The following is a 25,475-nucleotide window of genomic DNA, read 5'->3' on the forward strand; positions in this document are numbered from 1 at the left end:
ACTATTTTCTCTGACTGCCAGCTCTTTAAACCCCCTCTGGGCAATGAAATCAATCCCAGGCTAGTTCTTTTCTTCTCTTACTATTGCTAAATGTGCTGCAAGCTGAATTTCAGTCCATGGCAGCTCCTCCACAACCCTCAACTCATCAGGGAGTCTTCACATAGACAAGTGATTGGCCCTTATAAATATTTCTGCTGGTACCCGCATTAGGATCCAATTTCCCCATTTTACCAGCTGCATTGACTTTTCAGGGCTATGAAAAAGATGTAATGTCTTATATTTGTCACTAGTCAGTAGCTCTGACTCTATTCACACTCTGAGAACGTACCTGTTGAGTAAGAAGGTACTATTTTACATAGGTACATTTTAGAATATGATAGTAATTTAAGGTTTGTTGCTCAGAATTTTGCTCGTCTTACAATCAGCTGCTCCCTTTCAAACTGTTCTCTACGGAAATGCAGGGGCACAGCGTTCATGGCATGACCATGTGTCAGATACACTTTTTCATGCAATGAACACAGAGGGGGAGATTTTTCAAGTCAATGACTTTCAATGGGACTTGGGTTCCCAAATGTGCTTGATGCCTTTGAAATTGTCCCACGGGATATCCAGCCGATGAGCAGACAATCTGTGCAGGTGCATCTGCATACATCTCCTATCTCCTGGACCCTGCCAGCTCCTACCACATTGCCCCTGTCCAGCAAAAACCCTAAAAATCTCTTTCTGTAGATATACCTCTTCAGCCTGCAGTGTCCTTCCTATGCCCCCATGATTTCATGGGCTAGCCTAGGAGGGGACAGGAAACCAAGCAGCGGCCCCAGAGGCACTAAACTGAATGCCCCACGCTTGCTGTCTGTGCTCCAGGCTGTTGAATTCAGTCATCCACAGCTGCCTTTATTCTCCTGACAGGATGCAGCAAAGACTATAAGAATTGACGTGTGAGCCCGGGACCCATGGCCCAGCAGCCTTGAAGCAGCGAGAGAGAGTAGCCAAAAAGACAGATGGAGAGTCCAGGATTAAAACTAAAATCGTGCTATAGGGAAAGAAAGGGGCATGTGCAATTTGGAAAGTCCAGAGCAGTAATTCCATTGCATTAATCCTGCATTTATGCTGTTAGTCCTTCTCACTCCTCTGAATCCCCAAAGGTCACACTCCACAGGATCTTGTTTCCAAAGCATGTCCTTCCCCTCTTCTGCCCTCTAAAAATACCCTAACCAAGTCCTTCCCAGAAACAAAGAGCAACCCAGGTTTCATGTCACCTAATTTTAAATCCTTAGTCTCAATTCCCTTTACTGAGTCAGGCGAGAAAAGGTCTGCCTTTAGGAAACTGGCGAAGCTCTTGTGACCAGATGCAATTCTGGCTTATCAGTTTTCAACAGCTAGATAACCTGGCCCCAGTTTTGAAATCCTAATTTCTACTATATTTTGCTTTGGTTGCTGATGCCATAAAATAAAACTAAAAATTGCTTGAAGTATGTGGCATTATTCAGACTTCTCTTTTTTGCATTGAAAGAAGCCAGGGCACTAGCAGAGCAGGAGTTAGTTGCAAGAAAAAAGCAAGCAATCCTGCTGCTCCTGTACTTAATAGGGGGCAAGTTCTAGGGCAGAAAATAAAACAAAAATGCATGCTTCAAAATGAATAGGACTTCTAGTACCCTCCAACTCCTTTCCTTACAGTAACAGAGAAAAAATTCTGTAACATTTTCCTGAACAGGGAAGCAAAATCTTGCACATAACACTAACTTCAGGACTTTGTACTTGTCTGGGACATAAGGATTCACCAAATCCCAGTGTATCTCTTCTAGCTCTTCGCTCCCTTTCACTCACCCTATCCAGCATGCGCAATTTATGTGAGAGCAACTTATTAGAAAAGAGTTGTTAGCCTGGAATATTAGTTGATTGCTACAGTCAAGCTTATGTGCATGTATTGATTCTATCTCCTGGTTTTGGTTACTGGTTCATACAAATTTTCTGAAACTTACATTTTTCTGGAAAATTTTTTTCCAGGTGGGGGTCTTTGGCTAAGAAAGAAAGAAAGAAAGAAACTGGTTCAGGTGATTTTGAGAATAAGGAAGATGAAATATATACTTATCCAATTATTAAAGTGCTTTGATCTTATATTAAAGGACTTAGGCTCCAAAATAAAGAGGAGCAGAAAACTGAAACAACACAACAACCAAAGAGGAAACCAAAAGAGAGGGTCTGATGCATAAGTACATTGCAAGTATTCAATGTGGTTTCATGTCTCTTATTCAAAAACTATTATATTCTGCTCATTTGGCCTAAAATGTGGCCCTTCTTGCTTGACTTCTATAAACACATCAAAAGGTACATCTAGAGCTCCTGTGCCCCTGCAGCATCCACTGGAGCCAAAGAGAGATGAAAATGCTCAAAACTTCTGAGACTTGTGTTCACATTCATTTAGATGCCTAGCTTATGGGCCCACAATTGAAAATGTTGATTCCAAGTTTAAAATGTTGGCCTCATTACTTAACTGGTACCCTGATGAAGACATCTTAGGTAAGAGAAGGGACACAGAGTTCCCTAAGGATAAAATATTGCCCTTTTCAAGCAAATGGAAGATTTGCCATGGGCTCTAGAGAGCCAGTGTCAGCCACAAAATGCTACCCTGGAGAAAGTTACAAAACTTATTAACACAGTTCAAGTTACTTTTATTAATACATTTTTGGCTGTCGTGACTGAATTTGCTGCTTTTCTGTAATTAATAAAGGTTTTTTTAAGGAGCATTGTAATAGCAGGATGTCATAATAGTTATTACAGTTTACAGTTTACATTACAGTTGTAAATACAACACTAAAATAAATTTCCCCCAAATTTTTACTCTCAAAATAGTCCTTTTCTTTCACAGCAATTCACAAAAGTAAACTGAAAAAAAATGTAAAAATATATTACATATGACTGAAAATTACCTATAGTGTTATCACTATCAGATATTCATGGATACTTTGCATACATAATGCACATAAGAAATATACACTAGAAAGCAGAGGTTTGCTTCCTTCCTTTCCATTCCAACAAACTCTCCACTTACCCGTCCTCTAGGCCTGTTCTTTCGTTTTGGAATATCTTCTTCCAAGTCTTCTTCCTCATTCACTTCATCTGCATTTTCATCATTTTCTAAAACTCTCTGTGGTTGAACAACAAACAGGAATGGTTAGAAGAGAAACAGGAGGACACATACAACCAACTACTGCTCTTTACCACAGTGACTGTTGGTTTTTGCAGTTGATATAAAGCCAAATCAGATCCCAGTACCCCTGCTTCTCTCTACCAAAGCAAAATTTGCTCTCTTTTCCACCCTAAGATCTCCAAGGAATTCCTACTAAAAAAGTACTACTCATATCAGTCAACTATGATGAAAAGGTTCCTAAGAACAAATACTGGCAGCACTGAGCACCAATATTCCAAGACAACATAAATATTAGTATGCATAACTGCAGGCCTGTCTGGGAATTTGTTTGCCTGGGTTTTTTATTTTCATTTGTCGCAATTTAAATTATTTTGTTTTCTTCTAATGTTGAAAGCGCACTTCAGGAATACAAAACCAGTGGTTTTCTCCTTGGTAGCTCACAATCTTTTCTCTTTAGCAAAAATAGAGAAAATTCCTCCATATATTCCAGAATGAAACTAGAAAGCCATGTTTTTTAGGGCTTGCACCGCAGGTACAGCTCTAATCTGGAAGCAGGAAGTTTGTTGCATGAGAATGCTGAGGAATTACAGGTTTTATTGAGGTTAACAGCACCAACAGCAGTAATTTGTTCAACTAATAATTTATTAGGAACAATACTTCATCAGCTCACATAACTGTGAAATGCCTGAGCCAGATAATTTCAATCTTTTAACTTGATTTTTTTGAAATGTAACTTCTACAGAACCAAACACAGGCTGGCTGTCCTGCGTGAAAACATGCACAAGTCATATGTCACATGGCAAAAGGTCAGACAAATCACCACAACACTAATGTGGGGAGAAGCCCCACAGAAATTCCCTCAACCCTTGGCATGTCTGCTAGAAATACAGAAATTGGCCCCAGCCACTCCTGCCATTTATGCTGCTGTGCCATTTTGCAAGGGACTAATCTGGAATCACTAATTTACCTTCGCCATGCCAACTTTCATTTAAATGACAGCCATGATGCAGATTCAAATAGTGACATCAAACTGATAGGAATGTTCTTCAGTCTTAGTGTTTCTGTCCCTTCCCTCTAATTTCTATTTAAAAACTCTTTGAGAGCCAGCAGAGGGGGAACAGGAGCAAAATCTGTTTCTTTCTCTCCTTTCCACATACCTCAAGCACCAAATTCTGAATTTGTGGGAAAGAATACAGCAGAAATTTCAAATTTCAAAAAGTCTGTATTTAAAAGACCAGTTACAAAAGTTTTTTCTTTCTTTATCAACTAAATTTCTAATACTAATACCAGTCAGTGCATTTCAAACAAGTTGTAGCACATGGCAAAGATCAAGTGTTCCTCTAATTTTTGCTTCTTCCATTTTTGAATATCAGGAGGTTATTCATGAGCTCTGACCATCATGAAATACAATTTCACATAATAGTGGAGGTAGTAAATACTAGAGGGTGTAAAAGTTAAACAGGTTCCAGTTCTGCATACATTAACTGAATTCATCTTAGGACTGAAGTGCTTGAAAAATGTTGTACATGAGGAGACTGTAAGAATGCAGGTAAGAAAATAAGCAAACTTACTGATATGAGTTTGTATTTTTCCATTTCTTCATATCTTAAATTATCTCAAAAAATCCCCAACAAAACAGGGGCAACCACATTGTATGTGGGAGGGAAAGAAGCTAATTTACAACAATTATACTACACAACAGTTAAGAGAAATATTACAAACCATTTTCTTCCTTTAAAATTGAAGCGTCAATTTAGGAAAGAGATAATATGTAACCAAGTGTGAATGTGGTGACAATGCCAGAGTAATTACTTTAATCCCTGATAGAAGGGGCATAACCTTTCTGCTGCATGGTCAGAAGGCTACTCTAACTCTTAAACTCTGACTCTTCTCCATCTGCCAATGGAGATACACATTCAACACCAATTTACTCTAGGGCAAAATTGTCAATCGTGTTACATACCAACTGTACAGCAGGTCCCAATGCCTACATCTATTTAGCAGGGGGAACCCTTACATGTTTTAGCAGAGTAACTTTTCTTTTCCTATTATGTCTTTCTAAAAGTTTCCCAGCCCTAGGAACTTTGGTGCAGCCAAGCACCAAGTTGTCTTCTCCTGACAGATACTGTGAATTTGGGAGGGTGGCAAGTGGCTGTGTCTGAGGTGGGAATTATAATGATGTCTACTCCACCTGCTCACTCTCACCACCTTTGAGGCTGGGCCCTTTAGAGTTACAGCACAGACAAGCATGCAAAGGAACAAAGGAGAGATTTGCATTCTCTTATTTGTCATACCGATAAAGGCGCTGATTGTGATTTTCATCTGGTACAGTCTAGCTGCCAGGTGCCAAAGTACACACTGAAAGCTGCCTACTAGTGAAGGCTTTGGCAATCATTGTTCTACAGACTGAATCCAGATAAGCTATGCTTGCATAAAATAAAGCAGCAAGACATGTCTTTTGCATCTGTTCTGATGAAACTAGCATCCAGTTGACAGGACACAGCTACAGCAGTTTAGCTGAAAATCTGGTTTTTTGCACCCCCTCCCTGCTCTGCAATGCCTGGATTTATGTCACTTCCACCATCTCTGAGGTCTCTTTCCTCAGACTGCTGCTGGGGATAATTTGGGAGCTCAGATCACACAGCAACATACAAAGGCACTCGTCAGTTTCATGAGGATGCTGCACCATGACTTCTTGTGACCTTGAAAGCAGGTAAAAACAGGCCTTCGGTAAGAGCTCTCAGCTTAATAGATCCAGATATACTACTGAAGAAGAAAACACAGAGCAGGGCTCAGGCCAAGCTTTTCCCCAGTCCATGAGCATGGCATGCTTCCTCTTTGATGGTGCTCTTTTACCTGTGCAACTGGGAATGGGAGACCCAATTGTGCTGCCCTTACCTGTGTAAAATTTCTAACAAACAGAGCAGTAGGACTGAACTCCAGGTGATACAGATTTGATGTTTATGTTTTTCTGTTTCATTGCACATGGGACTGACCCCTCAAATTTTTACTACTTTTAGGTATAGATGCAACATTTTGTATCTCACCCAAAATTACCAAATTTGACACATTGCTAATAATTCTTACTAAAAATCCCTAAAAAGACTCACGGCACTATGGTGTTTTAGCATCAGCAAAGATGTGCTGCTGTTGGACAGGCCCAGTTTCCTAGTGATTTAAGATGTTTTAAAAATGACATGGACTTATACAAGAACCCTTTATATTAGCTGAATTCCATCTATAACAAACCTACAATTGTGTTTCAGCTTTTAATTGTTGAAGGATGAAATGAAATCTTGACAATTTTTATAACCATAATGCATGTGAAGAAGCAATATTTCTCATACTGCATAACTAATAATAATTGGAATATTTAGGATCACATTTTTTTAAGATATTTGTTTTTCATGAATACCTCCAGAAGGCCATGTACTATTAAAAAAAACCAACAGGCACAGCAATGACATGTTTTAATCTACAGCAGCTGTGAATCCAAATTGAAATCCATGAAATTCACTTTAAATGTGAACCATTAAAATTCAGTTTATAGTTGGAATCCACCTCAGCTTCTCAGGTTTTTTATGTAATTATCTCATAGTGCTGCAAAATAAATTCCAACACAGGACCTGTGCAGAACAGTCAAACAACGAAGATTCTTGACAAGGGAGGCATGTGAGATACTGATATCATTTTGAGCATCACAATGTAGCACAAAGGTTTGATAACATTTTGGCAGTAGAATGACACAACTATCAACAGATACGCTGTTTTGCCACAGGACATAGGACTCTTAGAGACAAATTGTAAAATCCAGCCCTGATGTCAGGGCATGGGGCTCTCCCTTACCTGGATTTCTTGTATAGTGTCTTCCTCTTTAGTGTCTGTTTTTTTCTCTATTGCCTCTCCTCGCAGCAAGGCTTCCAGAGTTGTACTTTCTGAGGTGAACCCATCTTTTTTCAGAGGCAGATCAACTTCTGAAAAACAAAACACACTCACTGTGTGAGTGAGTTAGCCCAAAGGGCTAACAAGAAGTAGGACAAAGATGTCTAGCAGATGATGAACAGACTTTCAGACTTGTTTCTATCTGGAAGGGGAGCTGTTCAAGTTCATTTAACCACTAAGAAACTCCATTGATGATTAATTTCTATCCTACTGAAAACCTGGTATCTTTTCATTTGCTGTGCTTGTTTACAGGAAAAAAAAGGCTGGATATATTTTATCAGGAGGAAATAAATGGGGGGGAAATCCTTCTTCTTTGTGTAAACTCCATATGCTTTAAATAAAGAACAAAACTATGACTTTTTAAGATACTGAAATAACAAATATGAAGAATCTGATCTCCTGAAGAAGAAAAGTAGTTTAAAGCAATTTAGCATCTGGCACAGTTCATATAGCACAGCTTCAATGCTCATTCTCCTACACCAGGGCATGTTCCACATGTGGGAAAACAGAAAGCTTGTGTGGGGATGCAGTGCTGAGACCTTACATTGAAAAACAAAGAGACGTGTCTTGAATCTCCCTGTAATACTGACTAGATAAAATCTCTGGTTGGCTCTAGCTGGCAGTACCAGCAAAGAAACCCAGTTAGGAGTGCAGAATCTTGCTCATAAAATGGGACAACACACAGTCACTGCATGAAGAGCCATGGGCTGGCTCGGAAACAGGCTGGGGACAGAGCTCCAAAGACACTGGATTTATGAGGAAGTTTGATGCAACTTGCTGGAGAAGTGAAGGAACAAATGCTGCCACTAAATTATGAGGCAATGCAACAGACAGGCAAATACAGCATGTTAACTTTAGCAAGATGTTAAAATATACCTGGGAAATAATCCAGTTTTCCTTGTAGACCCTAGCCTCTACCCTGCTCATACAGGGGCTCATTTAGAGCAATCCCCTGGCAGGGAAACATCCTGCATATGCCTTTACCTGACACTGCCAGGCACTCCCTCCCTTCTAAAATCAATTCCTTTCTCTAGACTGGTATATTTACAAGTAATAATGTACAAGAATGATGCTTACAAATCAGCATCTGGTGTCCTTAATTCACAGTTCTGTCTGCTTATGCTTTAAGAACTGTGTTTTGTTCCCCAGTCTGCCTGAAACTCCCTGCCTTTCTATCACAATGAGCTGTAAATTCTGCAGGGCAGAAATTCATGTGTTTTTAAAGTCCCAAATCAATCCTGCAAACCAAATAATGAATGAGCACTTCCACCTGGGACAGTAACGTATAATCTGTTTCTTGGGGGCAGTTGCATCCCAGGAATATGTTTGTTTATATATAAAAAACTTTCAGTTATCAAATGATTCAGTGTCCCTGATCTGTACGTCCACAATATACTTGCTCCAGTCTTCTGAAGTGAGAGAGCATTGCTCAGCCAATAACCACAGAAAATCCAGCAGAAATTCCAGAAAAAGCTATTCTATTCATGGAGGGAAAGGCTGGGTACAAACCATGCAGAAAAACCAAACCACAGGGATTTTAAAGGAAACTCCCAGGACAACCCACACAATGGGATGGGGTCAACTGTGAATTGATCCCCCTTCTCATCACAAGGAGCTCTATTCAATCAGACCTCTGTTTTCAGCATTAAGCTCTGCATACGTATCCCATTATGGCCCCTTCCCCAACTTCTCCCTTGCTTGAGCAATAAAAAAGACAGAAAAGTCAAAAGAGAATCATACAGATTGAATTTCCCTGTATGAAGGCCTAGTACCTCCCTCTGGACCCAGCCATTTCAATAGAAAGAAGAGATTTTTGATGTGATTTATGTGCAAATCCCAATGCTTGAATCTGTAGTCACTGAGGAACCTCCATAATCATCTCGGGATGTGGGCTTGGCTTGGGTTCAAAGTCCTGTGCTTGGGTGCAAAAGGGCATTTGCTCTGTATTTAGAACCTTGAGGGACTGCAAACCCCAAGGGGTCATCATACATTCAGCAAGCAAAGAAGCTTCAAGCAAGCTCAAGGGCATTGGAAACAAACATGTCCTCACTGTGACAAGCTACGCCTGTCTCTGGATACCAATACATCCAGCAAATGAATGTATTAGAAAAGGAAATGAGCAAGGAAAGGCTGAGGGATAAGTAGAACATATATGAAAGGTGGAACTACTCTCCATTTGTTCCAGAGATATCAAAACCTAAGTTTGAAAAGAGGGAAAGGTAGGTTTTAAGGTCAAAACAGGCAGCTGTCTCTAATAGGCATGGTTGTTCTGTGTGGCACTGCTACTTCCCAACAACAACACTCCAGCAGGACTTTTCACCCAAAATTCTCAGAGCATTTTCTAATTACTAAATTTAACATCCCACTGACAAGGCGTTGTAAGGTAATATTTTTATTCACAGTTTATGGGGAGACTGAATCACCTAGAAGTTAAGTTAGTGAGCTGGGCATCCAGGGAAAATAATCTCAGTGTCTGTCTCCCATTTTCCCACTAAGCTGACTGCCATTCAACTCCTTCATTTTCTTCTCCACTGGTAGCTTCTATGAACGCACTTTAATTCCTAAATAGCTCTAGAAAGTGGGAAAAAGCAGACACTATCTTATCTGGAATGCAAAGTCTACAGCATAAAAACCTTCAGAGGCCCAAAGACAACCCCTCGTAATAAATTCAGTCTCTGTAATAAATCCAATCCTTCCTGAAGATGGTTAGTCTGTAAAGGGTACAGTAATGAAGACAGGAAATCATGTTTCCAAATCTGTTTTTGAATCGCCACAGATGAAAGTCTTCTAAAATCAAAAAGATAGTTCAGTTAACCTACAGAAATAGTTAAACACTACCAGGGATCATTAAATTAATTTCACTAAATCCCTTATTTTTCTCTTTGCTATTTAACAATCCATGATTTTCCCACAAAAGCAAGAGAGGTATCTTTTATGCCAGTACCCTAAAGAAAACTGAGGAATCAACTCAAAACCTGAAATTTAGTTTTCAAGTGAAAGATCAAGGCCTTCCTCATACTACAGGAGCCGCTATTTGGAACTAAGGTGGGGTCTGTTCCACTCACTCTCCTGTTTATGAAGGTACCAGCCAGTGTCTGAAGCTTCAAACAAGGCCAGAGGGAGACTCTTCTGGGCTTAGGAAATTAAACTGTGACCTTGTGCTTTCCTCTACTTTGATATTGCTCGTGCCACCCTATGCAGTCAGCTCACAAGTTACTGTAGAAGCTCTGAACATCTGCCACGAGAGAAATGCAAAAGAACTTACCTTCCCTAATACTGTGTTTTATCCTGAGAGATAGGTGCAGTATCCCTTCCAGTTATCCTAAATCTGGCTCTTCTGAGAATACACAGAATAGCCCAGCCCCTTCTGAATTTTGATACACTTTTACCTCGATGTTTTCCCACCTGTTAGAGTTCAACAGTTTAACTATGGTTTGAAAGGAGTGCTTCACTTTATCTATTGCCTGCCCCCTTGCTCTAACTGGGGAAAATAGAAGTTCTTGACCAAATTTTTTGTCATTTCTTTTAATTCCTCTCCTTCCAAGGATAAACAGTCACAATCTTTTCTATTACTCTGCTATGGGAAGTTTTCCATATGGTTCTGACAAACCTCTCTTAACTTTCTCTCATTATACACCAGTCTTCCCAAGATACTGCATCTGGCATTTTCAGATGAAACCACATCCCCCATTTAAACAAATGAATTATGATATTCTTTAGATTACTCCTCAGGCTGTGTCTTTCAATGGCCAAGTTATTTATTAAGCAGAAGAATTAGGAATCTTGTAATGGGGACAAGAACTTCCCATAAGGAATACATTCAAACACTTAGGTACATTATAATGCCCGTCCCTCTGCTCACTCCCCAGGCAAATTCACATCTCCCCAGAGTGCTCTCCACAGACCTTCCTGGCCATGATTGCTCCCAATAATTTCATAGTATGTGCAAATCTTTGTAGTTGACAAGGTATTCCCACTCTTGTTCATTACTGTATTACACAACACAGGACCAAGCACTAAACCTTGATGCACCAGCTGTAAGCCCTTATCTACAATGAAAGTTCTTTCTTCCATTATCTTTTATTTCAAAAGTTTTGATCCAAGACAATTCTCAATTTCTCTTTGGACACATACCAAAGGTCTTCAGAATGCTTAATTGAATTGACAACCCCCCAGCCTATTAGTTTTTTACTAATCATGTAAAGAATTTTGAGAAAGTACTGAGGCATGCTTTTCTTTGGTAGGAAAAATGTAGTTGGTTAGAACCTCCTATATCATCATTTCCCAGGTGCTTTACTGCTTATATGTAATTACTGTTTCAATCAATTTCTCAGATGTTCATGTAGAATTTATGTGTCTTTATGTGCCTTTGTATCACATCCAAATCCTTTTTAAATAAAGGTAGTAGCATTTGCTACCCACTAATTGTCCTACATTTATTGTAACTTCTGGTTTGTATCAAAAGCTCTTCTTCAAACATTACAATTTCAGAGAACATAATCTTTATTACAAGTAATAACTACCAGTAAAGTCACTATAATTAAAAGCTTACTCTTTAAAATTTTAAGAAGGTTTGTGGATAAATTTCCTTCTGATTAGTACCGCAAATACAATAGCTCATGGTTAATATAGCAGAAACAAGAAGTAGCAAGAACTATACAAAATGGAAATGTCAAATCAACAAAAATCATCAATGAAAAATAAAATGTTATTTAAGAATTCTTCCTGGTTTAGTAAGCCATCGTATTCTTGGTGTCACAGCTAAATATTGTGCATATATTACAATTCAAATGTGTGTGTGTGTGCATATAATTATAATTTATGTTTCCTAACTTGGCTGAGTCCCTTTCATAGTGATTAAATTAACATGGTTATTTCTGCTTACCAGCTCAGTGCAGGAACCTCTCTATTTATTAAGGTCCTGAGACTGCAGTGGTAGAATCTGAACAAGCACCCAATGCCAGTATCATTCCTGTATCTGTTTTCTATTGAACTGCTGCATCCAAAAGAAGCCCATTTTCACAAATCCCACAAAATGGTGGGATTTTTCAAGTTTCAATTTGCCAAAATAGCAAAATAGCTGCAAATTCCTGTCCTTAAATAAGCTACATTTGGTTTACAACACATTGAAAGCTAAGCAACTTTTCAGTGTCTCTTTGAAACATAAATTAAAAACAATCATCCCTTTTTCTATACAGTGCAATGTATTTGTTTTACAATGGATCATTTCCATCTCCACAGTAGCAGCTGCCACCCAAACCATCATCTCTGTGCACTCGTAAGCAGCTCCATTTCCAGTTCTAATTGGGAACAGAGATACTTATTGGGTGAGTTCCAGCATGATCTATCACGCCAGAGACAGCTACTATGCAAACCAAAGCAATCCGCCTTCCAAAAACCCTCTTACACAAACACTGACTTTGCACATAGATTCTTGCGTTTTTGTTTCTTGGTGCCATTCTTTTGGAACATAAAAAGTGGCAGAGGAAACTATATGTTACGAGTCCATGAAGTGTTGTTTAGGATGGATAAATCTGAGGATATTACCTTAATAACCACTACCTCTTTAAAAACGTATAGGTGGTCTAAAAAAGCCACCTAATTCACAGTAAACAGAACTACTGCTGAGTGAATGCAGCCACTAAGCTCATTAAGAGGATGTGGCAGGATGTGTCTGAAAGTGCAGTGCAGTGGCTCAGCAAGCAATTAAATCCCATGACAGTTTAAAATGAGAATCCATCAGTGTCACAAGAGTGTGAAGCCTCAGCATCTCTGCTGTTCCCACCCCCAGCGTTTTATTTATTATGGCGTATTGGGAACATGGGAAGTCAAAAAGATTATAATGAAATATGCCATATAAAAACCAGATTAAGCCTGCTCTTCTTTGGGGAAATATGCAGAGAGAGAAGCTGTCTGTTAGCTGTCGAGTTTGCAAAAGATACCATCTTTTGGGATGGTGCTCTCTGCCAGCAGACAGAGTGCCCCAGGGGAAATGGTGGTGAAAAACCCAGACAAGCAGCATCCATCCATCCATCATACGCTCATCTCCACATCTCCAAGGCACAAATATAGCGTTAGAGTGCAAAGGGTGGGGGCAGGGGGATGGAATCCCTCAAGAAAGAATGGGGAGACAATGCCTTATGTGAATAGCTGCATTCTGTAGCTTTTCTGTGCAGGCACGGCCAGACTCTCCTTAGCTTGTTTGCTTGCTTGCTTGTTGTGTTCATGGCCAGTACAGAGACTTGTTAGCATCCTTGGAACTGATATATTCACAGCAGTGACCAGAACCAGGCATTCCAAAGGCAGGGCTCTGCCCCTGCCAGCACAGCGCAGCACAGACCTTCACTCCTTCTGCAGATCCAGATCACCAAAATCCTTCTTTCACTACATCACATCCTGCTATCCCAGGGGCAGATGCTCATGTTATTGCTACTATTATTTAATGCTGATCTTCCCTGGCCCCTGATATCTCACCCTTTTCTCTCAACACTCCTGCAATTCAGCACCCATCTGCAGCAAACTTGTCACTGCCAGTTCTACACATACATGGTCCACAGAACCTCCTGTCAGCCCAGCCCTGGGCCTCCCCTGGGACAGATCACTGATAACACAGACTCTCACAATGAGTCCATAAAGCCAAACAAATGTCCCTAGAGAGGACTAAACATCAAATTCACTTTATTTTAAATCCAAGCTGCAAAACAGCCATGCTGTACTAGAGATTGTAAGGCTACTCCAGTAATTATTTGTCTCTCCCACCAATCCCACTCGAAACCTCATGTATATTATTGCACTCTCAAGGTAAACTGGGCAGTGATGAGAACAAGAATCCAACCACTGACAATGATAAACCACTTCTAGAAGACCACTTGAAAATATTAGAGTATTTATTTCCACAGAAACAAACCATTTTGAATGGAAAAAACAGTTTAGAGAACTCTCTATCCTGTAAACCTCTGGCATTAATCTTAGAAAATGTTTGAAATTTTAAGCACTACTGAGGTTTGCTCTAGGGAGCACAGGAGGACTGGAAAATCCCAATGTCTCCCTAGCACCTCCTCATGGAAAGCTGCTAGTGTTATGATGAGGCTGGGGGAAGGCAGAGAAGGGGGAGAAAGGGAAGACAGAGGAAGATCTTACATGGGTGCGACTGTACAATTTCAGTCTTTAGCCTGAGCATAACTGCAGAAATATCAGAGGACAACTTTGAGTTTTAAGACTGGGATTCAATGGAAATCTTCTATCAGACCCTAGTTAAAATATGTCCCAGGAAGCTACAAGACAACAGGAGGGAGAAATAGGGCTGCAGAAAACTGCGGAGGCCCTTAAACATAAGGTTAAGCATTGTTTAGTTTAACCCACTATCAAAATGGGGTCTTTACAAGCAGCCGTTTTTCTCTGGCAGACTAGAATGCCTCTATAAAATCTCTCTCTCAAAAAAAGAAAAACAAAAACCCAAACCAAACCAGCCCTCTTGTCAGTTGTCTCTTGCAAGTTTTCTACAGATTTATTTCTCAGCACAGATATAAATCATTGTCACATATAATAAGCTGTACCTGCTTCTCAAAGACTGCCAAATTACAGTATTAGACTAAATGCTGGATCAAGTAACTACCCTCAGGGCTGACATCATCTCCATTCAGAAATATCTCCATTCAATAGCATTTTTCTAGCACTCATCTTTTTTCTCGTAACTCTTGCATTTGTGTTCTAGATGGGCTTGTGTTCTAGTTGTGGGCTGCACCACAACTTCTGCAGCAACACTATCAAGGGACAGAGGCAAGATAACTCCTACAATTTAGAGAAAAATATTAAGTAAAAAAACCTGTTCCTTTGGGCTTTGTGCCACCCTAACAGAGCTTCTGGTCTCTTGGGAGTAAAATAATAACTAGGGCTATCTACCTGTAAATGGATAGAATCACTCACACAGATAGATGATGGGCATTTTGACCCCTCCAAAGCACTAGAATTAAATAATTAACCAGACAGTTATCACCAAACACCAGTCCCCCCCTCCCCACGGGCGGGATAGTAATGCCCACGTTGCACACTCTGCAAAGGGTAACAGGGAGTGGACCTCCACCTCCAGCAACTGCACTGGATGTGACAGAACTGAATAAAAACACTTGTACTGCACACAAACTCATACATAAACCATGTGTAGAGCCAGCCATGCCAACCTTCCTGCAAATTCTGTGAGATTCTGCATAGCTTCTCGTCCTTATCGAGGACAGTGGAGGGGATACCTTTAGTAACAGATAAATCTCTGTAATGCAGTTATCTCTCAGCTGCAGTGCACAAGCATCCCAATTAATTCAGTCCAGGCCTAGCAGAGCCGGCACTAAGCCAGAGCTGATAAACCTGCCAGAGCCAATCTGAGTCCGGCAGGGATCCCTGGGAGCTGCTCCGCGCGTTCTGGCGCTCCGTGCCGAGGGCTTTGTGCTCAGCTCCGCCTGGCTCCGCACGGAGGGGCAGCTCCGCTAGCCAGGCCTTTCTAAAGCCCAGACTTCTGGGGAGCTGGCAGAGACCCTGCTCACCCCGAGGCATCAGCAGGGCTGTGGCAGGGCTTATGAGAGCGCTCAGCCTGACGCCAGCTGTGCCAGCCGTGTCCTGCGTGGCCCCTGCGGAGCTGCCAGGTGCGGGAGGGCAGCGCTCCCCACGCCGGGAGCAGCGCAGCCCTGCCCGGGGCTCGGCCGCACCTGGGGCACCTCCCCTGCCTCACTGACTGCTGAACTGCACACACCGATGGAGAACAGCAAGGACACGGCAACGTGGCAGCGATTTTAGGATGGGATAGGGAGCAACCACCCCAGATGCTGCCTTTGGCATCTCTGCTGTCCCACCAAGTGATTCTGAGCCAAATTCTAACAGAGGCACTCTCTGCTTTTCCATCATCTGTCAAATGGAGATAGTCTTCACCTATCCTCTGGGGTTTGGTAAGGCTTGTTTAATATTCATAGGCATTCAGGCGTTCAAATAAAATGCACCAAAAATGCGAGGTGGTCTTACAGGCTCTCACAAAGACAGATTTGAACACATTTTCTTTCCAGCCAAGAAAAACACTCAAAAAGTAGGACTATTTCCACAGATACCAGATTTCAGTGGCCAATTCACAAATTCCAAAGGACAAAGATAATATTTACTCCTATGTTAAGATACATCTGACAGATGAAGCTATATAAGTGAAAAATGCTATTATAAGAAGGAAGGCTTGTAATAGAAAAATGGCATGAAATGCTAGTAGGTAGCCTTGCAAAAATGGGAAAGAACAAAGCAAATTATCTCCGAGATGCTCAGATCTCTTGCCACAAAAAGGCAAGCAATTTCAAGAGGCCTATAAAGGGTTTAGACAAAAAGGTGAACTCTAGAATTAATAACAGAATGGTAAACAGGAAGATTAATGGCACCAGAGAAAATGCAGATGGTGAAGCCCAGCCTGCAGGCTCAGCAAGCCTCTGAATAGGGAGGGGGAAAAAGGCAAGGTGTAAACAAGGTGACCTTCAAAGGCAGGGAATGCCTGCCAACAGGCCAGCCAGAGGGCATCCCGAGACACAGATGTGCCATCTGGGGGAGGCTGTCTCATGACAACGGGAACAAGATTTGTCTTTTTCAGAATTTGCAGGGAGGCAAAACGGGTAGTGGCAGAAAATATGACCATTCATTCGGAAGTGGCACAATTAAATGCACAGGTAGGAAAAGGACGCCTTCCATTTTGTAAAGAAAATACAAAAGAATTCCCTGAATATCCCCACTCAGAGAGGTCTTGTGCCCACTTGTAAAGCCTGCTCATGCAAGGCATGGGAGAGGAGAAACTGGTTTTCACCAAACAAATGTTTTCCTTGAGGGTTTATGCTTTAAGTTTATGGCAAAAAAAAAAAAAAAACCCAAACAAAAAACCACCAAAAAAACTCAGCACATACTGCAAAGCAGCTCTTTAAGCCCATGATGGTATAAATTTTCCCCATCTTGGCATAAGTCTGTTCACTCCAGATGGCACATTTGGGTTGAAAGCAGGTAAAGATTTCTCAGAGATCTCTATGTCCAGTATTTACAGAGCTCCCTTGCTCTGTCTCAGTGCTTAGTTGGTCCTTCTGTATGCCTGATAGATCTCAATTCTTTGCCTACACTAAAAACTGGGAGAGAGAAATCTCCTACCGCAGTTCTGCAGGGAAGCCCGGCTCTGTCAGGCCTGATGCTTAGATCATTGTGATCAACCAGGAAAATTAAAAGGTAAATGCAATCACACATTTTTTTTAAATGCATCAATCAAACACCACAGTGGGGCAGTGCTAAGGGGAACAATGCTATCTCTACATAAACCTTCTACAGAATAAGCCAAACATGAACTGTAATGATATCCAGAGGCAAGAATATTAAGGGAAAACAGAATAAGAAACAACATTACAGTTCACTGTGGGAAAAAGCAGACTCTTGCTATGGGAGACCAGCAGATAGTGTATTCACACACCTTTTTTTCCTTTCAGCCTGGCTCCAAGTACATCAAATCTGCGCATTTCAGGCAAAAAGTGGCCCATCTGAGTTGAGTGCTGAAACCAGCTAATTCAGTGCTAGATGTGCAAACAGATATGTCTGAATGTGTTTTCTTCTGATGAGCTGCATACCAATGAAGATATTGCCATGACCTCTGGTTTCACAGTAGGAACCACAGGTGCTGGATGAGGTCAGGCAGCTCATACAAAGCCTGCACAGCCCCGTGCTGTTACATCAAGAAGGCTTGACTCAAACGAGCTTGACTGGCAGCAGGAGCTGCCATCGTGGCTCTGGGCATCAGTACACACCTGTATCCAGAAAGTCTCGTCATGTGGCTCTGTTGATTGCTTTGTGAATAGAACAGGAATGGAGAGATGAAGTACACGCCTGAAAACACTAATGTGGCAGTGAGGAAGGAATCAGGGAAAAAAGAAAGAAAACCAGTAAGATGGAGGAAAGGTACTATATTCCTTCTCCCTGTCTGCTGCAGCTAACTAGGGCGTGCTTGTTCTGAAAACCGCTACAGAAAAGTATGAAAAATGGAATCCCTGGTTCTTGAATTATGCCTTTCCAATATCCTTCTCCTTTCTCCTCTCTGCTAACAGAGAAACACTGTAAACTCCCAGACCCTTTCCACACCTTACAAAATACAATGAAAATAGATGATAATGGGGAAGAGAGAGAGAGAGAGCCATGCAAGGGGAAAACAAAGTGAAATAGAGAATAACTGCTCTTCTCTCCTTTCCTTCTGCTCAGCTTTCATTTCCCTTTGTTCATCTAACACTGATCCAAACTAAGCCAAAAGGAGCTGCCATGCTGGGCTTCAAGATTGATGGCTGCAGGCAGACTCCACAGTGAAGAGACGGATGACTGGTCATTTCCCGCGATGCACTGAAAAACATCCATCCTTGCAGCCATGCTGAGGCCATTTATGCTCCTTTTGAAATGAGAGATAAACACAGGCAGCCAGGGGCACCTGACTGTCCTTCTCCCTCAGAAGGACACAGCTGGAGTCCTCTGGGTTCCTTGAGAAGGTCGCTCTGTCCATCCCTGAACATCTGGCTGTGGGATTTGCTAAGTCTCTCTCTCCCCCAGCAATCATCCATCTATTAGAGCACAGTGCAGGTTGGAAGAAAACGGTGAAGAGAATGGTGTGACAACCTCATCAATCTACAGCTACACGCTTGGCTATTTAGTTTTCTTTACACTATTCCTAAATACCGGGGGGGGGGGGGGGGGGGGGGGGGACAGGATTGCACTGGTATGAAGGAGGGAATTGTGGAAATGGCAGTGTGGATTGGAGTAAGTCCTTATGACTATTAAAATGTTGTGCATGTACTAAAGCAGTAGGGAACTAATTAAGATTCAGGATTGAAAGGCAAAACAAAAAAGTTGGATGTACTCTTGTTCCATCTGTAGCACTTGCTGAGAGTTCAGAGGTACTTGGGGCATCATCTTTAGCAGAAAGAGGTTAATTTTTTATTTTGCCCACTCAGACATTAACAGAAAGCTCCCTGGAAGAATATACTGTAGGTATATTTATAGTGCCAGCCCTGGTATAGCAGCTTCAGAGGCACAAAGCACTTAATCCTGAGTCCTTTCTATTTAGTTAATAGTGTCTTTGTTGCTGATGCTGTCCTGGTCTATAGCACTGCTCACAGATACAGCCTCTGTGTTTCCAGTTCTCCTGCCACGCTGCTACCTCACTTAGGCAATGAGCATTACATGGCAGATGTAGCCACAGCATCACTTACAAATTAGCAGCACTGCAGAAATTCCTGTAACCACGAACCTCACTTTGTCAGAGTAGCACATATCTGTAACTGTGTCATTTACAGACATTGCACCAAGGAAATCATGAGAAGATAAAAGCATCCACCATCCCTCAAAAACACAAAGAAATGAGTTACTTGCTTCAAGTGTTTGTATGTAGTTTTAGCACTCTATCTGAGCCCGCTTTGAAAATTTGTCTTTTGTTCCCATCATGCTATGCTGTTTATTTTAGGCCAGCAACAAAAGGATTTTCACTACAGCTCTTTAGGACATGCATAGGATATTAATCATGACCATATGTTTTCCTAAGACATAAACCCCATACTTGCCAAGGGCAATCACGTGCATTCAGAAGGACATAATTTCCATCAAGAGGGGTAAAGTTTTCATCCTTTCTCCTACATCAAAAATCATAGCTTTAGCTGATGGAATTCACTGCTTACTGTTGTCTTTATCAGAACTACCTGCCTACAACAGCTAAGGTCCCAGGCCTAAATTACCTGGTTTGTTTAAGGGGAACCATGCTCCAAGTGCATCCTAAATGAAATCTCTTGTCTAGAAGACACTGGACATAAAAGCCATATCTACCTATTCCAGTGTATTGCATCAAGCATCCTTCCCCACTGGAGTTCATTACTGAGAAGGGATGCCATGGCCAACACCAATGGTGTCAGGATCCTGAAGAATAAAACACCTGTAATAAACTATTAGTCAATCAAATGCAAAATGCAGGGAATATTGAAATTAATCATAATCTAGTAAAAACATACTTAATATCTCTTGGGGATGAGATGATTATGAGGCTGTAAAATGTTTACTACATAGAATGGGAATGCAGAATGGAAATTTCTGCCAGGGAAGGTTGGTAGGAGGTACAGGGATGTGGGAGGGGAAGTCATCATACTCTCTCCATTCTACTCTCAGCAATTCCATAAAGCTTGGTTTGTAAGGGTTGAAACTGAACGTTATATTAACATTTATTGCTCATTCTGTTATATTATGCACAAGGAAAATAACATCTACTATAAATATTAGAATATTTCATGCTACAAATCAATTTAATTTGCTGTGTGTCAGAAGAACAATAACATTTAACAAACAGGGTTTTTTTAACCATTTTTTATGCAATTATATTCCATAATATCTTTGCTGGGTTTTGCTAACATTTCCTTCTATAAAGCAGCACATGGGTTCTACCATACTGTTGACCTAGTAGGCCAGTGACTTCACTGGGCTCTGTGCAGGATGCTGAGTCCCAAACCTGCAAGTCTAGTCCAACCCAGTACTTTATATGTAGATTTAACTTTAAGCATGTGACAAGTCCCATTAATTACTAAAAGATCACTCATGTTCTTAAAGCCCAAGCTCAGGTGCTTTCCTTTGCTGGGGTTAGACAGCTTGGCATCTTATGAGACTAAGCTCTGGGGACTTGATCCTATAAACCCTTTTTCATGTGATTACCAGAGAATTCCCAGAATTACTCATATGAACACACAAAATAGATGCAATGAATTAGATTAAAAATACCCATTTCCTAGGATCTTGTGTCCAGTACTTGAATGTGTACAGTACCTGTGCACTGCAAAAACCCTTTTGACAATGTAGCTTATCCTTTCTTAGCCATTTTTACTGGCTATACTTAGAAAAGGGGCAGTAGGTTTGCCAGGAAAGCTGTTCAGGTTCAGTTCTAGCTCTAAGACTCCTACAGGGCACACAGCTTCCTGTCTGCCCCTCCCCATGCTGGAGAGCTGGTGATTTGTGCCTTGAGGGAAATGGATCTGACAGGTTCCAGCATTTCCCCAGGCACTGTCCCCTGGTGCTTCCCCAGTGGTTCCCATAGCCCTTTTTTCTAGTAAGCTTTGAGCTTACCTTCACCCCCCTTCATTTTAAGGTTAAAACTGTTTATTTCATAAATAAATAATCCTGATGGCTACTTACACACAACTATGCTGACTTCATAGCAGGGGGATAAATCCACAGTGTTCTATCTCTCCAGGAGGAATAATGTGTCTCCTGGAGACACAGCATTCTCTGTCAGGCCTTGGCAGCTTGAGAGGCACATGCTGAATAACCTTTTCCCAAAGACACGTCCTAGCAGCCACATGTAGGTCAAACACAGTAGCCAAGAAAAGAGAACAAGCAAAACAATGGGCTGGATAGCTCGGAGAGGGTGGTGGCATCACAAGGAAGCTCTCTCTCAAGCAGCCCAGGTATTTCAAGCCCTCCCCATCACGTCTTGCAGATCAAACCTTGAGACATGACCTGCAGTCACAGTGTAGAGGCTCCAAGGACATCAACAGCACAATTCATTCCTTCCATTTAATGGCCCACTGTAATGACCAGGACAATTTTTCAGCCTGCCTGCAAAGTCACCATAACTCTATTTTCACAAATATACTAAATACAGCTAAGATGATACAGCAGTGGGAAAAAATACCTGTAAGTGGCTGCACTGCTTCTGAAATTATAACAGCCTTGTGTCTGTGGGACACTACACATGCAGCCTATGTTCCATTCCCAGTGATAAAGTCTGGACAACTCAGAAAACTAGATTTAATAGCTTCCAAAATTGCCTTATTTTGTTCAGCTGCTGCCTTAGCCTGATGACTAGAGCCAAAGGGTTTGGCTTCAGTGGGCTTTTGATCAAAACCCAGAGGGGTTCCAAAGCCCAGTAGCTTTTTCATGCATCTCTCTCCTAATTATGCAAACTGGCTCAGCCACACAAGAACCAGGAGTAATCCTGGGTGATTCATACAAGCCATCTCAGCTAAACAACAGAGCTCTCCTGGTAAAACTTTGAATATAAAATACATGTAGTGACCTGTTCCAGATCTTACAAATGAAAGAGAAACTATTTACACAAAGTTAATCCTTTAAATTCTACCAGCATGACTGTGGAGTTAAACAGCAGAAACAACGTTTTTGTTTTCTTGACTGGACTATTTATAGAATATTATCTGCTTTTCTAGAAATGAGTGTTTTACTTCCATAACTGCAAAATCATGAAATTCCATTGGGGGAAAATACACATTTACTAACAGCCACTGAGCTGAATTAGTCTAAGAATTTGCAGCTTATCACACGTAAGAACACCAAGAAAGAGTAGTGCTTTATTTGAAGGAAAGGTTACCACAGCCCTGGCAGCCATGACAGAAGGCTGGCTCCCCAGTGGCCAGAAAAACAAAACAAGAAGAATTACACTGTGCAAAACTCGAGATACCTTTCCAGCAATTATACTGCACAGCCAGCCTTGCAAAAACTGGCTCAACAATTCACCTTTGGTGAGTCTCTTTATTTGTATATATGGGTGTGTAACAAATTCCTTATTTTTTCATCATCATCCTGGTACATATAAGCCCAGGCTGAGCACCAGAGCTGGTACACTTTCATACCAGTTTTGCAAGGATTTCTGCTGATGGCCAAAACATTTAACACTGGCACTCTGAGGGCTTGGCAAATGGCACGATTTATTAATTCATTTATTTTTATTTAGAGGCTTCCCATACCCCTTCCAATCTCTCTAAAAGTATTTATTAGATATCTGCTAGGTACTCCTCTGAGTTAAAGAAGACTGATGTTTTAGTAATTCCATTTCACACAGTGAGAAGCTGAGAGAAAAAGACATATTCCATGGGCCCTGGTCCTGTGTGGGGTACAGGAGATGCAAGGATGTGATGGTGTGGTATGACTCGAAGTGCAGAGATGGGCACCTCAGCTGCAGGCTGGCAGTGGGACAAATGCATATTTTACTGCAGGACTTCTATATCATGATTCTGTGTCCATGAATACATGAAAAAACAGACAGGGTCTCTGTTATTCTCAGTGCCATGTAAGAAAAGAAAAGCAAACTTTATCTGGCCAGAGATCTGGACCAGAAAAGGTCCCTGTTCTAGGTAGAATTGAAAGGCGGTGGATGAGATGGAATAAACTGCTTAAATGTGTGTATAATAGAAAGAAGTTGATTCACAAGGAGGTCCCACACTGATGAGTTTTCTCTTGGTGACAGAAAGTCACTTTTTCTGTCACACAAGTCATAGCTGGAAGTGTAAGTGCCTTAAAGCAGCAGCTCTTGCCTGTGGTGCCATGTCCTGCTGTGAACACAAGATTAGTGGAGAATTGGAGCCTACTGTTTTGATTCAGGAGCATTGATGGACCCATCTGTAAGCTGCAGGCTTAGCTGATGAATAAACACATACTAAAATTTAGGCCAGAAACCCAAAAGAAAAGGCCCAGCAGAATTCAATATTTATACTTGTACAAAAAACCCAGCAAAGACAAAACCCGAGCACCTCTGGCATTCCCACTCACAGATCTGGGTTCACAATGTGAAGCTTCATTTTGTTCCAAAGTGCTTCGCAGGACATACATAGGTATGTCACACAGAGACACATGACCAAGACACAGAAGTATGTCACACAGAGATAGATGACAGACCAAGACACAGAAGTATGACACACAGAGATACATGACAGACCAAGCTCAGGACTCAGCATAGTCAGGGTGCAGATGTGCTTTCTAACAAATCGAATGGCAACTAAAAATCATCCACCCTCCCGGTCCCAAAAAGTTAAGGTGTTTTTTGTTTTTCTCTACTTGAGGTGACAAAAATGAGGACGGGTGAGTATGGGTGGCAATGAGATGTACTCCAGCCAACGCGGCCCGGGCGCTGTTCCCGGCACACGCTGCCGTGAGCGCGGGCCGCTCCTGCCGCGGGGAATTCCCGCTGGGAGCGGCCCCGGCGCGGAGCCGCCGCTGCCCGCCGCGCCCTCTGCCGGCCCCGCCGCGCCACTGCAGCCGCTCCCGGCCCCGCCGCACCGGCACCGGCACCGGCGGGCGCGGGGAGCCAACCTCCGCAAATCAGGGACGCTTCAAAGAACGTAGCGCAAGAGACGGGGAGAGTTGGGAGTTCTGTTTGCTTTCCAACACAAAGTACTTCGGAGTGCAGAAGGACTTGAATCAAAAGCAGACTTTAAATGACATTTTAATTTCAGAATTTTGGAGAGCCAGGAGCAAAACTCACAGAAGTTTGCTGACAGGCTATTAAAATCCATCTTACATGAGAAATCCAGACCAAATCATCAGAGAAACAAACCTGCTCCTGTCAAGTCAGCTCCACCCTAAATGCAGGGCTCATGATGGCAAATGTTCATAAAAGCCATGAACAATTAAAAAAACCTAAAGCACTACAAAGAAAGTGTCTTTGATAAACTCACATCTACAGAAATCTGTCAGAAGTCTGAACAGCTGATAGGTTTATATTATAGCCTCCTTCAGGAACACTGTATCCAATTCATCTGCATGTTACAGACGTACTCTTATTTGGCACCAGAATTATTCTTCCAGTTATGATCCTAAGATGGTCTTAATGTACCTTAAAAAGGAGCCATGGCAGGTTTTATAACCTAATATGACCTTTAATTACAGAGATAATAGTAGGAAAACTGTCAAATAGTAGAAAAAGTTTTTCTTAAGAAGAGATGTGCCTCTCTTTGCAGTGTTCATAGCAAAACAACACTGCTGTCTTGTAGTACAGAACAGGAACCAATGTGTCATTGTGTAGAAATTGCTGAAATCAAAAGTGAAACTACTCACTATTAATTGGCCTATGGGAGAAAAAATGTAAAAGGAAATTCTCATGAAATTAAGTGTTTTGAATTACTTTTTAGGCTCTAATATTTTTGAGTGAAACTGGGCATAACAACCAGAAGCAGAAAAAATAATATGGAACTCAGCAGCCCTGTGTTCTTTCTGTGTTCTTGGGTTTGATTTCCAGCTGTACCACAAATCTCTGGTTAAAATGTCACAGAAGTCGTTTATTCCCTTTGTTGCTCATTTCTCCATTTTGGAATCAAAGTACTTCACTATATTTTGTGTATCTGGACTGTAAGTATATGGCTAAGAGGACTTCACAACAACCCCTGTGATGATGATCTAACATGCTGCTTGAGTCTCTAGATGCTCTCGTACAAGTGATACTACTGCAAACTCTGTTCTTTGCTTCTTAATGTCATCTTAACTTTATCTCGCTGAAGTGCCCCATCTTAAAGACCACAGACCTCCACAGACACACTGAGCATCTTCCCCAAGAGATGGGAGCACTCCTCACTTCCCAGGAAAC

The 25,475-nt window shown here is 41.5% G+C and overlaps 1 protein-coding gene across 1 annotated transcript in view; it reads right to left on the reverse strand.

The window, feature by feature from the left end:
* The window catches only part of DPF3 (double PHD fingers 3), a gene marked incomplete at its 5' end in the record, with an annotated part of 153,497 nt that overhangs the window by 50,750 nt on the left and 77,272 nt on the right, over window positions 1-25,475 (reverse strand). The window contains 2 exons of the mRNA XM_084208038.1: window positions 3,053-3,148; window positions 6,998-7,125. Of these exons, the coding sequence (XP_084064164.1) occupies window positions 3,053-3,148; window positions 6,998-7,125 (224 nt within the window). The remainder of the gene's footprint in view (window positions 1-3,052; window positions 3,149-6,997; window positions 7,126-25,475) is intronic.

The sequence above is a fragment of the Fringilla coelebs genome, assembly GCF_963513975.1.
Source record: "Fringilla coelebs genome assembly, chromosome: 6".
Lineage (NCBI taxonomy): Eukaryota > Metazoa > Chordata > Aves > Passeriformes > Fringillidae > Fringilla > Fringilla coelebs.